The following is a 17,335-nucleotide window of genomic DNA, read 5'->3' on the forward strand; positions in this document are numbered from 1 at the left end:
CACTGAAGACCTGCTCTATATGATCACAGTGAATGGCTGCTGTCAACGACCAGCATGTCTAGTGAAGAAGCGCTGTAGCTATGGATTAAACTCTGATGTGTGCTTTTTTCACAGATGGGCCCAAACACTAAAGAACTTTTTCGACTGGTCGAGGATTTCATTGACGTGATTGGATTTCGCATGAAGGACTTCCGGGACACCTACCAAGTCACTGACAATCTGGGTAAGTGGCACTTGTCATCCGGCCCTGCAAATGAGAAGTTGTGATTGGCTGACATGCAGATGTGTTTACATAGTTTGCTTTTCCCTAATCACTATACTACAGTGATAGGTGAAAGCCAACATGTGGTGGGCAGTAAAGAAAGGAGCAAATGACACGGCAGGGGAGGCAATGTATGATGGGAACGTTTCACCACAAATCAGAAGAGTAATTGATGTATGTATGTATGTATTTATTTATTTATTTATTTATTTGGAAATGTATATAGCGCACCTAACCCAAGGGCATGTAGGTGCTTTTCTTACATAAGATAAGGTACAGTTATTTTCATAGTTGCATATATACATAACAGGTGGGCTCTTGACAACACAAGAGCTTGCATAGTAATTAAGTTATTTTCATAGTTGCATATCGTTGCCTACAGACGTACACTTCTTATAAGGCATCAAACAATGTGATTTGTGGTCTTTCCAGCATACTATAGCCTTTGCGTGCAAATCATGTAAGAAAAAGCTATGACATGGCAAGTTCTGATGATTTGATTGGATTTAGAATTTATTCCAAGCGGAAAATGCATCTAGGCGCAGATGTTAAGTCTACAGGCTAAATGAAGAAAGAACAAATCATTCATCAGGAGAGGTTATTGAAACAAATAGGTTTTTATTTTCTTTCTGAATAAAGAGAAAGAGTTTATTTTTTTCGTAGTTCAGGAGGGAGCCGGTTGCAGGCTTGAGGGATGCCTATAGAGAACCTTCTATCTCCACGGTGCACAAAACGATATAGGGGAACAGTCAGACGCTGCTGGCCATCGGAGCAGAGTGATCGTGATGGGCAGTGAAAAGATACTTTTGAAACAAGGTAACTGGTGGACATACCATGAATGCACTTAAAAATCAAACAGAGGATCTTAAAGAGAATCCTCTTTGGAGCAGGAAGCCCAGGAAGGTCCACACCGAACGAGGAGATTGAAATCAATCTTCGAAGGCCATAGAGAAATCGGACTTCCGCATTCTGAGGGAGGCGATGTATCTGATAAGTTGGAATGCCTTGCAAGAGAGCATTACACTAGTACAGTCTAGAGTTGACCAAAGTCCCGGCCACAGCTGAGCGGTCTGATTAGGCAATAAGAGGCAAAGCGCGTGATGATAAAGCATTGATTTCTCCATTTAGCTGACATATAAGTTAAAACTAAGGTTCGCCTGCCAGATACAGCCTAGATTTCTAACTTGATCAGAAAAGGAGGTCGGGATATCTAAAAGAATTGCACCGGGAACCCAAGATTGAAATTCAGTCAACTGATTTTTTGGAACAAATACAATGGGCCTCATTACAAGTTTGGCAGTAGCCTTGCCGGTAAAACCGGCAGGCTGCCGAGAAATTTGTGATTTTTTCTGACCCCTGGCAATGGCGAAATACAGGGCCATTAGAACCCTGGCGGACCCTGTATTTCCCCATTGCCAGGGTCTGGAAACCTTTACTCCCCATTCCCATTGAGCCCCATAGTGCCGGTGCATCCAACATGCTCTGCTTGTGGGTGCCGTTACAGCCGACAGGTCAGGCCTGGCTGCCGTCATGGCACCTACGAGCAGAAGTCCCAGACCGGCAAACTTGTAATGAAGCCCAATGTCCTCGGTCTCAGAGGGATTGAATTGTAGCCTGTTAAAAAGCACCCGGCTTGTTATTTTTTGTGCACTGGCAGGCATTCGATTGATTGCTTCTGGTGGATTCTTAAGTCTCACATAAATGCACGTGTCATCGTCATAGGAATGATAGCTCAGATCAAAAAAGATGTTTAATGATGATATAACTCCTTTCTGAAGGTAGGTACGAAGGAGGGGTGGAGGCACTATCGGGTCATTGGGGCCGTTTGAATCTGTCTTGGAACATAGTCCAGAGAGCCTCTCTATCAGGTGGTAAAGTCCATGGTTCAGGTGACTACTCACAGGCTTGCTCGAACCGGTCAGGAGGCTTTCGAAAACGGGGTGGATTGGCAGTGCTTTCCATGATGAGAACTTGGGAATGACAACTTTTGAAAAGTACTTGTATGGACAAAAAGAAGTATGATTAAAGCTCTCCATAATGGAAAACCGTTACTTTACGTTTTATTTTTTAGCAAAAAGTGGGTCAGGTCTGAAAGGAATAAAAAGGCAGAGAGCAGAAGTAGTGGATAATTATGAATAATATAAGGAAATGAGCCATAAGGGGAAAAGGGACAATGGTAGAAATTAAATATAAAAATGATCTTAAAAAATGGTTTAAACAAAATCTGCAAAAAAAATAAAAATCTTTTTGTAACTTAAAAATTGCCAAAAAAAGGTAATAATAACATGCACTAAATATCCGGAGCTCCGTTCCGCGCAGTGATTTTATTTCTTGAAGTTTGATTGGCGGACTGAGAGGTGGTTACTTGATGTGAGGGTCTGGATCGGAGTCTCCTGGGGGCGTGACCTTCTCTGTCTAGTCTCAGTCGTGGCTACAGAAAGTCTTCTGCCCGCTGCAGAGCACTTTGGGTTCATTACACAGCCCACAGCGAGCCAGTATCGGGCCTTTAAGGTAGTTCGCTGTGCACAGTGGCGGAGCCAGGGGGAGGGGAGAGGGTTGTGGCCGCCCCCTCTGAGTGCACCCTGATGGCCATTGCACCCCCAGCCGGTGTCCTATTGGCGCCTCCCCCCCCCCTGTCCGGCACCAACAGCTGCCACTGGTATGCACCACCTAGGTGCATACCAGTGGGCCTGATTCATGGAATTATTTGCACGGTTCAAAGTGACTTTGCACTGCTGAAAAGTGACTTTGCACTGCCGACACAAAGCCTGAATCACGGAACTGTGCAACATTTGCTTTTTTGCAGTGCAAAGTCAGTACAAAGTCATTTTCGCAGTACAAAATGACTTTGCACTGACTTTGCACTGAAAACATACACTTTGCACAGTTAAATGCACAGGGTTAATTTTATTCGTCTTCCACAATTCACCCAAAATCCCAGGACCTTTCTGGCAGGGGAGACATTCCTAGAAATGTCCAGGTCATCTGCTCAGGATAACTGCCACAGCAGACCTCCTGCTTCATCCTTCCTTCTGGGTGCTGCAAGAGAACATCCCCTGAGTTACAGCGCCATGAGATAGCGGCATAGGAACAGGTCACTGTAGCTAGACTGGCCTCCACCCCACTCTGCATTGTGAGTGGCTGAATGTTGCTGAGACGGGAAGTCCTTATGCCGCTGTCGTAAGGAAGGTGGCCGTTAGAGACTTTCATGGCGGCAGCTCAAGCAGATTGAATTGGTTGCCTCTATTGTGTGGTAGGTGACTGCTGCCCAAGTTAGTTATCCAGAGCCGAAGGACAGCCTCGTTCGACAAGGGCAAAAGTCACCCAGCACCCAATAGAGGTGGATTGTTAGGACTGTAGTGCTATTAGACCTTTTGCAGGGTGGGGGCAGGGGGGTCAACGTCACCTGGGGCTTCCTATAACACAGTATCTACATGTCTCCTTGCCAGGGAACTGGTGAGTGCGCATCAGAAAGGGACGCTTTGGGTGCTGCCCTCATTCCAAGCTTGCTGATTGGATAAAGAGTTGGAAACAGTGAAACGAGCGAAGGAGAGGCACATGCTTTGCAAACCAGATGTTCTGATTTTCTACAGAGAAGGAAGCATGCTGTAATTAAGATGTATAGACTGAGGGTGGTGGTCGGTGATCGCAAGATCATGACGCGCACCAAATCAAATGTATTGCCAATATCCAAAGTGACCAAGAACCCTCCAGAGCTCTACAAGGCTATTTACACATGGAGCTGTGCAGCTGAAAAGTAAAGTGACTAATTTTAGGAGAATTCTGAAGTCGGAATTTCTGAAATGAAGTCCATTCCAGGGTTTATAGACTGCACCCTGACCATTCTGATTGGCTGAGAGGAGGTCTATAATGGAATTCATGTCTGATACATTGCACCATGCAATTCGGCACTATTTGTTCTTGCCTGAGCTCTCTGCAGACACAAATATAAGCTTATCCAGCACGCAGAACACTGATGTCATGTTTCTTTTATCTGTTTTTCAAAGTCCTGAGCATTCACAAGAGGCCTGCAAATGCCGCCACTGACATCAGCTTCCCCATGAAGGGCTGGAGGGGCATGGCAGACTGGGCCCGCAACTCGGAGGACAAAGTCACTGTTTCCAAGAGCATCCTCTCATCAGGGCTGACAGGTGAGAGGAAGAGACACGCGCAGCCGCGCCGCTGCGCCGCCATTGCTTCATGGGCTTGCCACCACTGAATCATGGGCTTGCCACCATCAGTGGTGTTGCTTTCCATGATCACAGCACTCGTAGGTGTCTTGAGTCTGCTCCATTGCCTTTTCCATTGAATGTAAACTCATTTTAAATGACAGATTGCCATGTTGCTATGCTTCGGGTGTGTGTGGTGGATATGCATTAAGAGTGAAGTTTGGCATGGCCACTTCAAGACACGTGTGCACTGTTTAGCGTGTGGGAAAGAGTTTCTTGTGTTCACCGTATAAAGAAAGCTTGGAGTGCCGCAATCCAGGGAAGATAATGAACAGATGGCAAAGAATCAGACTGGCGCATCTATCGGACCTCAAAGATGTGTGCAGTGTCCAGTCGTGGTGACACTGCCGTTTGAGGGCCATCTTCCCTTTAAACTCCCAGATCAACTGGTGGTGGCCCAGCTCTGCTATGACTTTCCCACTTTGTTATTTACAACAGTGGGGGTTCTTTGCCACTTCCCATCTACATAGCTCAGCGGGTTGAACACTCACTGCTGACGTCTGCTGTAATCTGCAGAGCGCAAGTTCAAATCCTTTTAAGGCCAGCTCAGCCTTTGATCCATCTGAGGTCAATAAATGAGTACAAACTCTGGTTTGGCGATAATTTGGGCTGATAAGTATAAACAGAGGAGTAAAGCAATGATGCTTGCTGGCCCCTCTTTTGTATAATCTTTATGTGGCGACTTACCCGATCACCTGCTAAAGAGCTCAAACGGTCCTCCTATGGTGGGTGGAGACAAAATTGGTTGTATCTTGTACACCGACGATGTGGTGTTGTTCGATCACACACTGGGTGGGATGAAGGCCATGATGAATGAACTATACGATTATGCGCAGGAAACCTCCCTGAAGGTAAATCTTTCAAAGACCAAATGTATGCTAATCACCAAGGAAAAGGTGTACAAAACAGGCCTAAATACAAAATGGCGGACCAGTGGATTATGTGAGAAGTTACCCTTATCTTGGTCTAGAAATGAATGACAGAAATAGCTACGATTAAATCATAGCCTCTAAGTCTAGAAAAGCATGCCAGATAACATCTATGCTATGGACATTTGCCAACAACACTGCAGGGTTCACGATTCACGGAATTTTGACCTTTTACAAACAGTGTTTTTATCCCATGACCCTGTATGGCTTAGATGCCCTTGAGATGAAGGAAACAAGTTGGCTAGACCGCCTGGAGTGCAGGTTCTGGCGTAGAGCACTCCATTTGCCATCTTTGAGCCCTATGGAATACCTGCGGCTTGAACTTGGCATCGTGTCTCTAGGCACTCAGCTGCACTTGCGCAATCTCAATGTCACCTGGCCTAGTAAGATCGCTGTCTCTTTTCCCTCTGTTCCCCCCACTTGCCTCGTCGCGCCTTGAAACACTTGGGTATAGGCGCGTTATGAATGCCATGTCATATCATATCATATGAAAAGGAGAGGGGCTCTCTATATAAAATCTAAAATGGCTCTGATCTGTCCCTTACTGAATAAATTAGGCACAACAGGGGTGCTGCAGCTGCTTGAGCTCTGCTCACATTTGGAACTCTTAATTTGGTTTTCTGTGGGAAAATATACTGGACCCCCTTCCGGGAGGCGTGGCATAATTACAATCGCGTTAAATTATCACTTTTTTTCGCCAATGCCAATATTTGGGATTGGACCAAAAATCACACCCATCTATCCATGTTAAGCAACCCATGACGGGTGGTGCATGTTTCCCATTATTGTTTGAAACCGGAACCCTATCTCCTTTTAAGCCGGAGCCCTGGCCTATGGTACTTTATGCTGAAGATAGAAATCAATGCTCTCCCTCTGCTAACAGTTACGGGGTCCCAACAAGGTATCGAAAGAGCTCAGAGGCTATGTCGGATGTGCAAATCGAACACTCATCTTGAAACTGCTAGACACCTGTTGACAGAGCGTGGCAGCCTGGCCTCGGATTATATGTTTCTGCTTGGTGGAAGAGCACACAACTATGAGTCAATTAAATCAGACTCTCTTTGGACGTAACGTCCAAACACGGACTCAACCCAAATGCACATTGCACTTTATTCAGTCTGGAAAATAGTTGAAAAGCATCTTAGAATGCACCAGGCTGCATAAATGAGACTGCATATCAAATCGCAGAAGATCGGTCCTATGATGATTACGCTGTATGAACTGTCGATAAAATGTTGTGAGGATTAATTGATGAATTTTATTTTAACTTATGATACACTTAAGTTTAACTTATCTTAAAATGTATTGCATGATATATTTATATGATATGATTATGTTTGTGATTGTTTTGCTAAAGTTCAAATTGAACTATAAGCAACTAGCAATTAATAAATAAATAAAATAATAATTAAGCAATAAAACCCGAGAAGTGGGCATAAGTTAGAAGCATGAGTGCAGTGACGGCTTTGACGTTAGCCATGGGGCATTACCTCACTGGTAATGCCCCCCTGCAAGGGTTATAATGCTATTAGTACCCAGGTACGCTGTACCAGGGTACTAATAGTGTTTTTCTCAAGTTGAGAATTGGCGTGTTTGGCCTTTCTCAACTTGAGAAAAAACTACGAATCAAGATGGCCACCATGGATTGGGAAGTGTGGAACTACATGTAGTCCTATCTCCCTTTCCATGGTGGCCATTGCCATGATGGGGACACTAGTGTTCCTGGTGCCAGCGAGGGCCAAGGCAGCGGCAGATAAGTGGGGTGGGGTTTGGAAATCGAGAGAGAATGGGGGTAGCTAGACAGAGTATAGGGCTTACCACTCGACTTCCGGTTGGTTTAATGCTTAGGAGTGTTCACTTTCACCGCTGCAGCCTGGGCTCCCTAACAGGTCAGGGAGGCAGCTGGTTGGATGCTATGTGCCTGTTGGTTTATTACAAAACACCAAAAAACAAATGTTATGTGTAAGAGTCCTAATTGTATATTTGTGGTGTGAGAGTTTAAGCAAGTCGGGACATTCACCCAGGATTCCCAATGGCGTGGTATGGCCTTGAGGGCCACACTCTCTTCTGTCCATGAGGTATCCAAACTTAGGGGTGGCAGCGCCCTTAGAAGGATGCCATGCTCTCCTGGGCTCACTCACCTTGCTCTCCAGTGGAGCGCGCCACTCAGTTCGATTAGCAGAACCGATCCAACTCATAAGGATATCTCATCCATGCAGATTGCAGTTACCTCCCATTTCATCACTACCAATGGAACCTTGTCTGTTGATAATGTCCCGCCCAACTACGGAACTGCTTTCTGATCCGTTGCCGGGCGGTATGTCCGGCCCCTCAACACATATCAGGTATATTTGTGTCATCCACGTTCGTTCACTCCCAGACGGGCTTCTTGGTGCTATTGAGAGATAACAGATGGTTTTTTCAGAGGCGTAGCCAGGATTGTCGAACAAGTGGGGCCTGAAGCTTATGGAGCTGGGCTCACCGCAGTGACATTAACACCTGTAAATGCCCACAAAGCGCTTGTGAGTGGGCAGTTGCAGATTGTGGGTGGGCATTGCCCACTTAGACCATATCCTATCTACACTACTGTGTTTAGTTTTACCCAACTTAATGGTACTCATTTTGTCAATCTCGGAAGGATGACGGGCTGAGTGGACCTGCCGGGATTCGAACCTGTGACCATGAGGTCTAACACAGGCTCCTTTAGTGGATGCATTAGCCCACTGATCCTCAGACCACATGCAAGGAGTCAGCTTGTCCCGGTGGTTACAGTGAACCCCCTGTAAATGTGCCCAGGTGAGTTGCTCAGCAGTGGGGCAGTGGGACAGCTCATGACCCCCCCCCCCATGCCCCGCCTGCTCACACATGCCATTTCTGTTCCATTCACCACTGGTGTGGCTGGCAGAAAAGTAGACCCATTGTGGTAGATTGGGTCGTGGTGGTCAGTTTTTCCATTTCAGCCGGCTGAGGATAAGGTAGTCCAGTCACTCTTCACTCGTGTTGATTTAATTCCGCAAATGGCCCATTATTTCATAAGTAAAGTCATTATGTGGGTTTTCTTCATTAATCTGGACAGTGCCAATATACCCCGGGACAATGTTATTAAACTGAGCGCCCACATGCGCACTTCTAAGCACTTTGCAAATTGGCCAGATTTTCATCAATGAAAAGTGACCTGCAGAGGTCGTTACTTCACCAATAAAATGAAACAAAATATAATGTACAAATATGAATAATAGGAGCCATATCACCAATCTAAGCTGGGTGGAGCGCACTGGGAAGTGAGGGCGCCAAAAGGGCCACTTGTCGACACGGAAGCAGTAGGCAGCATGAACAGCGGACTTAATTAATTGTTTTATGAGACAGGTCAGAGACCATTGCTGTGGGCAACTGTATTGCTTATTTATTTAGCCAGCAACGTCCTTTATGTAGCACAAAAAATTAAAAATTAAAACTGTAACTCCTAAAAAAAAATCAGAATCGATCTTGCAGTAAAGATATTCATTTTCGGCCTGCAGTTAAAAAAGGTCTGTGCTTTTTTTACCGATGTCTATACAACATGTTTCAGCAGTTCTGCCACAAGGGGGCACTGCGTTTCTTGTAGCCCAAGCAACATCAGTTAGGACTTGAACCACCGCTTTTCTATTATAGCCATTAGAGGGCAGGCCGCTTCATGGCTCCTCCGAGGAGTCAGGAGCCGGGCTTTGTGCACTTTGTTGCGTCTTTATTCCGTGTCGCCCTGAGCTCAAGTCGCTTTAGGCGCCCACTGGGGTGCAAACATTTAAGGGGAGGATAAGCAGTGCGCATGTATCTGGAGGGGTGGCTAAAACGTTTCCGAGGGTACCGTGAGCCACTTTCCAGGTTATGTGGCAGATGGGTAGGTGGGCTCTAAGAGATGGGTTTTGATTGGCTCGCTTCTTCGTCGGTCATTGGCGTTCTCTTGTTGGCACAGTTGCATTGTATGTGCTTTAAGCATTTCTTCTTTCACCGTGAGCAGTCATTTCTTCACATTTCCCGAACTTAAGCCGCCCAACGTGTTTCCTACCCATCGCCGCTTTTTGTAGGGTGCTGTGCCAAGATTCATGTCAGCAGCCGACCCCAGGCGTCCATATGGGGGCGTGTCCTTTGTAATCTCTTGCACAGGTGTTTGTTTTGTTCAGCATCATTTGTGAAGCACTTGAGTGCCAGTGGTACGGCCTCTAAGCGCTGAGGGCGCCAGGACCAGCATTGCATAACCAAGCAGAACATTGTATAATATGGACTCTTATAATAGCAGAGTTCACTAAACAGATTAGCATTAATAATAATGCATTAGAGTCAGGGGTGTTGCTAGGTCTGGAAATGATCCGGGGCTAGGCTAATGTCTGGGCTGTCGGGACTCGGGGCTAGCTAGCCTTTTGGTTGTAGAACCTGAGCTTAAATCCGGGGCTACAGCCAATAGAACCAGGGCTATCGCTCCCTCACCCGCGCCCTAGACACGCCTCTGATTAGAGTAGCTGGGCACTACCTACGTTCAGAGTGAGGAGTCGCGTTGGAGCACGCCCAGTCTATATGAGTTGTCCGATTGGAATAACCCATTGGGCAATGCTTAGGATTTAGTTATTGTGTAGTCGATCAGAAGCCAGTGCACGTAACCTTGACGAAGGGCACCATTACTGAAACTTTGCACCTGCGCAGTGACGTTTTTTTGGTTATTGCAGCAATTCCAAAATGCTTCGAAACAATACATATTTCGAATGGCACAACTTTTTTTAACTGACTTGAAAAGTGCAATGTGCCATGTCAAACGTTTCTCTATTAAGGGTCCAAGGTCTATGGAGTCGTCGTTGTTGTCGATAAGGTGTACTGGCCCTAACTGGGCGAGCGAGGTACAGTAAAGCCAGAAATAACCAACAGGCACTGGGGGCAAATGTGTAATATAGCTGCACACATACAGGCCTTGATTCGTTGAATTGTTTGTGTATAAAAACGGGAATTTGCGTGCCATTCTGCCCGCAAAACCCCATTCGTTAATAAGGGATTTGGGCGCTGAATGGCACGAAAATCCCTGTTTCACACTCAAATAATTCCACGAATCAAGGACTTAGAGTGCAAACACACACTATTTGCTGCTCTGACAAGCTCCAGTGATCTGGACTCGGATCCCTGAGGGAGTTCAACCTACAGCGGATTGAAACCATACCAACGGTGAAAGGCACTATACAAATGCCCATTAACATAACAAGTGCAGACAGCCCGTAAAGTCACTATTCAAGAGGAGCCAATCAACTTCTACCTTTAGAAGAGTAATAATGAGAAACTCCAGCTTCACCTATGTGCTACCTACACCTGCTCGAAGCAGCTCTTTGTGGCAGTACGTAAAACCCTAATGATAAATAAGTAAACAGGTGCAGATACTCACATGGCGATTTACAGTCTGTACCAGAGTCACCTTTTTTTTGTCCTCCAAATAGTGACGCAAATTGAAAATCCGATAAAGTCGCTATGTCCCCAAAAAACAAATGGGGGAGAATTTACCAGCAAACTGAGATTTCTGAATGCAGAATCAATGGCATATAGTGTTTTGTTATTACAAAATAATTATTTTTTTTTTGTTCTGGTTTAACCTTTATTTAAATAATTGATTTGTTTTGTATTGTATTGGTTTATACATAACCTTATACATACATACATACAAGTCCAATACAAAGTACGAAACGAAAGGACTTAATGCAGAAAAGTTCACACATCTGTATATATATATATATATATACATATATATATGTATATATTTTTTTTTTTGGTTTTTGGTTCAAGTATTGAACCTTTCAAAAATAGAGTACAAATCTTTAAGTGCCATGCTTAGTTACATTATTTACACGTCATACTTATTTCATCTTTGTATTTCCATACATTTATACAACTTCCCTTAAATCAGTAAACATTCATGCTTCATCCGAACTAAATAACACCCAGAAAAAGAAAAGAAGAACAAAACAGTGAGATACATTTCCATCGCTACAATGCTTGTGATTGAGTGATTGATTGATATTTTATTTCTATCGCGCTCGCACACAAGTGTTTCAGAGCGCGAATGCCAGAAATACCCTTCTATTATATGTAGACTGATTTACGTCATCACATTTCCTAGTAGAATACATTGTATGCATACCTAAAACATTCTGAGATTAGCTTTCTATTTGGAATATCTCATCGAGAAACTGTATAATAGCAATTCAAACAGGTATATTAGGATTTGTGAAGCGCCATTGCCAAGCTTGTGTTTCATTCATTGGGCTTAATGAAACGGTGAGTCTACCAAAAAAAATTTTTACGCTTACCTCCAAGACCTGTACACATTATTAGGCAATGCTGCAAAGTCTCTTTGTGCGACTTGTCATTACACCAACAACAATCATTTTGATTTTCAGGAATTTGTCGCCTTCTCTGTAAAATATCTCGTGTCAGCCATAAATTCAGTCTGAAGCGTAGATATTGTTTATGTATATATGGAGCTGGGCATTTTTGTAGATAATCCACTACAGATATATATATTTTCAAAAAGAGAAAAGCCTTAAGGAAAGGCAAATCCGACGGGCTGCACTCCTGAAAGCAGTTGGGAGATGACAGTCATCACTCAGCAGAGAAAGGGCACGACAGCAAGTCCAGGCAGCACGAAAATCTCTTTATTGTTAAATGTGCATCAGAAAAGGGAAAACCTGGATGGCAAACGACGCGTTTCACGGTATTCTAACCGCTTGATTACATAGGTAGGGAAAAACACAGAGAAAGGACTCCGTTTTAAAACCATGTAAACTCTATGGTAAATGCATAGAGTGGCCTATGTCCGATGACAGCACTTGTTACCAGCGCCTGGCAGCCATGTTTAAACATACTACAACAGCACAGTGCATATACATTAGTTAGACCCAGTGGTATATATATAATCCCCTATTCAGTAATACCATCAATACATTGCAAAATTTGCTATTCTAGTCCATTGCATAGACTTGATTAAATCTCAGCAGTTAAGGGGTTAAAATGACGATTCGATGTGCACAAGAGAAAAACATATTTAAACAAATAAGTTTGTATTTGTAACAAATTAATGTGTTTCTTTAATTGTGCCTGGGCGAAAATCCTAGGCAAAATGACAGCTGCTCCGACTTCTTAATCAAATAAAGGTTTCGGTCAAACAGCAGCTCGTTGTCTTTTGTGGGAGTGGGTTTTGCCCGGCCTTAGTAAGGACAGAGCCATTGACTGCATCTTTGGCAGTTTGCCTTATATGGCTTGTAATTAACCAAAAACACATCTGGCCGTCAGCTCTAACAATAAGTAAATACACCTGTTGTCTAATTCAGGATGTACTGAGTTAGCGTCGCCAGGACTTGAATCCGCGGTCTTCTAGGAAGGCACTGATTTCAACAGAAGGTGCCTCATCCCACAGACCTAGCCTTACATTGCCTGGATATTTGGTTTCACATGTTTAATTTCTCCACGCTATCCGCGTCATCTACATATAATGTTACTGTGTATAAGAAGAAGGACGGTGCATTACATACATGCTTAATATGCACAAACTCGGTCTATAGGTGAAATTAATATGTCTGCTCGTGTGCAATGCATGGGGCTGCTGGAATGGTATACACGCATTTCACCACAGTATTTTTCATCGCAGGTTTTTTCATCGCCGTTTTTTTTTCGAAAAAATACTCATCGTTTGTTTTTTTTGGGGGGGTTTAAAAAATAAAATATATGGTTGTGGGTGTAAGGGAATAAAAAAAAATACGAGTTTTTTTTAAAAAAACGGCGATTAAAAAACCTGCGATGAAAAATACTGCAGCGAAATAACGTAGAACCGCTGGAATAGCTCACACGTTAAGTCAGTGGAAGGCAGCCTGCTGCCATCCAGATGTTTTGGCATACAATTCCTATGATCCCTCATCATTGACGATACTACTGGCTAGGGCTGATGGGAGTTGCAGGCCAAAACATCTGGCGGGACAAGGTTTGCCCAACCAGTGAGATAACTGTTTTTCTAAAATCAAATCCCAATGCAGGGCCGACTCAGCCCTTTATCCTTCTGAGGTTGGTAAATTGAGTACCATTAAACTAGGTAATAATAAATGCTGTTATTACAGCACCTAGAGACAGGCGGAGTCTGGCATGAAGTGCTAGGAAATAACACACATTGTTGTTATTCCCATTTGATAATTTAGACGCCTTTCTCTTGATTCATTTCCTACAATTAGCGTATTTCCTGACAATATACATTTTGGAACAAGATGATTGGAATATTTGCAAATACAACCAGTAGCATATTGTTCATCATGGTTTGTCACATTACAGTACAGTGCTTACTTGGTACTGAGTGTCAACACTTAGGTGTAGGTTTGCCCTAAACCCAATGCTTTACGTGTATTGCGGACGACATGGGGCGCAACATATTTTTGTCATGTTTCAAAGCATCCACCTTTAACAATCTCCTTTGTTTCTGTTTGCCACGTTGTGCATCTGGAAGATGTGCATAGAAGCAGGACTTACAACTACCATGAGCGCTGTGAAACAGGCATATAAAAAAACTATATGACCAAGTCAAGTGCAAAAACGTGAATGTCCTGAACGTGCTCCACTACTGCCTGAGTATTGCTGAAATATGTGATACATGGGATGAAAATGAGCCACCTTGCGGATTGATGGTGCAATTATAGAACACTTTATTTAGACAACTTGGCCCCCTCTGACTTTACTTCCCTACCTTCTCTCCTCTCCTACTCCCCTGTTCCCTTCCCATCTCTTCCCCTCCCTTCCCCTTCTCCTCGCACAAATTGGTCTCAATTCAGTTATTTGCAACCTCCTACCCTCCTCTTCTCCCTATTCCTTCTCCCTTCCTTCTCCCCCTCCACCCCAGTAAATTCTTCTACATACTGTCTCACTGGTTTGCTTCATGACTGTTTACATGCTTCTTTCTTTAGTTTCCCTTGTTGTTATACTGTAAAGCGCTTTGGATTAAAGCGCTATATGAACCCAATAAACATAAACATAAAAGCATAGAAAAATACAAACATTAAAATAATCCAAAACCACAACAATAAAACAACACAGTGATTATGGCCAATTTAATATCCTAGCGGGTAGACCCTGGGTTTATCCTGTTATTTATGAAAATGCACTGTGGATCATTAAATCTGATAATACAATATTACCCAAGTTGACCGGGGCCGATTTGCCAGTGACCGATTTGGCTAATTCTTTTGTGGCCGTTTTTGACCACAAATATATGTGGAGGGTGGGTTTGGGGTAATAAATAATACAGGGTGATTGTGGGGCGGGAGTGGCTGCGGGGTGTTTCACACTACATATATTTGCATTCCAAACGGTTAAAAAAAAACAGCCCAATCGGCCACGGGCAAATTAATACAAACAAATCGTATAAAACTGATAATAAAGGCACCTGGTATTTGCAGCACCATAAAATGGTGGAAAACAACATTAAATATTATATCACTCAGAGTAAACAGTCCAAAAAGGAGTTCCCCTACTGGTTACGCCGGGGTATTACTGAAAAGGCACAGGCAGCTGCTGTATTCAGTTTTGTACCAGTAGATGGCAGGCCATAACAGTTGTCTTTTTTTTTTTTATTTGAAATATTTTCCTGAAACCCATGCCATTTGCCTACAGATTTAAATAAGAATATTGACCTAGGCAAAAAGCAAAATGACTTGAGGTGAAGAAGAAACCCATTTGATGTGATCCGTGCAACGGCGGTGTCACCATACAAACTTCAAACATTTTGCCTTAAAATACGATAAAAGTTCCAGGCTCACCCTTTCGACTCTTGCATAACCTCCACCTGCCTGCACAATGGTTTCTAAAACTTGTTTGAACCTCATACCTCTGTGGTCCTGCCTCCTGATATTAGATGTTACCAAAGGTAGGCTTTTCCTGCAGTCCAGTTGTCTAGGTTTAACTTATGAATCTAGTGTGGGAGAAACACATAGGTATCGACTATTTGTGGCTCCCCATTTCTTTGATGATTCGTCACACAGATTCATTGCAAAACAAAACAATTCTTGCTGGAGCTACAAAGCCACCCTAGGGCTTTGATGAACAGCTTTTGTGTGCCTGCTTGCGAAACTTCATCAGGGCACATGTGCAGAAACTAACAGGGCCACAAAACCCTGCCATTCACCTGGGGCCAGAATACCACAACCAGCCGTCTGTTACAAAGATACACTCATTTTGGGGGAAGAACCCCACATAGACAAGAACCACCCATATAGACCCCTCTTTCCTTTCTCTTCTGACTTCAGTCTGAGGTCATCAAGGTTGGCAATGCTGCAAAGCCTTCCTTTTCCATTATACGTTCAACATAAACGACTGCGTAATCACGCCTCGTCCGCTTCACTACGGATCCCTTTGCTTCAGCTCCCTCTCTCCAAAGTCATATGACATCTTTTGGCGCATTACAATAAATATAAAATCAGCTATATAAATGCAAACAACATCCGTGGATTGTCCTGGATTATAATGGATAGGTGTAATTTAATTTAGAATACAGCCTTCAGGTCCTGCGGATCTCGAACCTTTTCAGTGACCAATTTCTCTGTTTGGTGGAAAAAGCATATTGAACTCTGCATAGATATTATGAAACCAATAAGGACCTAAAGAACCAAGCCACGCTGCAAAAGCATACAGTGCTTTCAGAATCCCCATTTACCAGGCCTGCTGCTACAATGTAGACTCTACGTTGGTGGTGGACCGGGAACGAAAAGTGACCCTAGACATGTTTTTGCAAAGCGCACTACTCTTGTGAATGTAGCGAGTAAAACCAAGTCTTCTAATTAGGATTTGGGGGTTATCCTCCCCAAAATAACTGAATAAAGTTTCTAAATAGCAACATTAAACGTATATTGTCCCTAACAGAGATTAAAATGTAGTTAAAAATACCAAGAAATTGGCATGAAACATTGGTTAAGAGCAGGGGGCAGCATACTGGAAGGTCCAGAATACATTATTTTCTTCAAAGAGATGAGTGGGGTGAGTAGAGAGATGGGAAGGAGGGGCCATGGTGACTGGGAGAGACCATACACAGAGTAAAAAACCAGACTGTCCACGATAAAGTGGCCCATGCTGTAGATGTGTCTTTGGTCTTACACTATGATTGCTCACATGCATTAAGCAGTAAAGGTACATTCACACCCGGGAAAGCCAGATTGACAAATCACAATCCTCCTTTCCCTTGTGCGATTGTACATTCCCTGCCAGCGGTGGAAAAAAAAGTCAATGAAAATGGCCGCCAAACGGTCGGATGACGGTGGCCATTTTGGAACCTGTTTTCGATGGCCGCCATCTTCTGAAAAAGGGCCTAGTCCCTTATTGATTTTAATGACGGTGGTCATTTTTTAAACTTTTTTTTTCATTCCAATGTGGGATGTGCTCGAACTGAGGACATCTCCTCTCGGAATGTAAATAAATAAATAAATCTTTGCGCACCCCGGGAAATCCTGGAGTGCGAATAGGTTTCACGCCGCTGAGTGCTTTACAATGGTCGGGTGCCAGCATTGGGCATGACATTTTATACCCTAGCTTTGGGGGAGACAGAGCACAATGTGTATTCGGGCCAGCAGCTGCTGGCTAAAGAGCCATGTTTTGAGTTTTCTGTAGAACTGGTGGATGTTGGGGGCATTTCAAGCCTCTGCCTGGATTAAGTCCCACATGGTCGGGACGTGCCAGAAGAAGGACTTTTTGCGAGTCGTCTCTTTACAGGCCGGTTTGCACTTTAACCTTTTGATCATTTTGCTACATGAGTCGCAATGGCCTCCAAAGGTTGGGAGTTTAGCTGCCAAGTATGTTGGTGTTCCTTTCGGGTCTACTATGTAGGTGATACATGCAGTTTAGGATATGATTCTGGTGGGGAGGGGGAGCCAGTGAAT

At 43.8% G+C, this 17,335-nt stretch overlaps 1 protein-coding gene across 13 annotated transcripts in view; it reads left to right on the plus strand.

Annotated features, from left to right (window-relative positions):
* Window positions 1-17,335, plus strand: part of ADGRB1 (adhesion G protein-coupled receptor B1) — a 698,686-nt gene that overhangs the window by 364,481 nt on the left and 316,870 nt on the right. For all 13 annotated transcript variants that reach the window (XM_069621727.1, XM_069621731.1, XM_069621729.1 and 10 more), the window contains 2 exons: window positions 115-223; window positions 4,270-4,413. In XM_069621727.1, the coding sequence (XP_069477828.1) occupies window positions 115-223; window positions 4,270-4,413 (253 nt within the window). The remainder of the gene's footprint in view (window positions 1-114; window positions 224-4,269; window positions 4,414-17,335) is intronic.

The sequence above is a fragment of the Ambystoma mexicanum genome, chromosome 5q (genome assembly GCF_040938575.1).
Source record: "Ambystoma mexicanum isolate Mex_15411 chromosome 5q, UKY_AmexF1_1, whole genome shotgun sequence".
NCBI classification, from domain to species: domain Eukaryota; kingdom Metazoa; phylum Chordata; class Amphibia; order Caudata; family Ambystomatidae; genus Ambystoma; species Ambystoma mexicanum.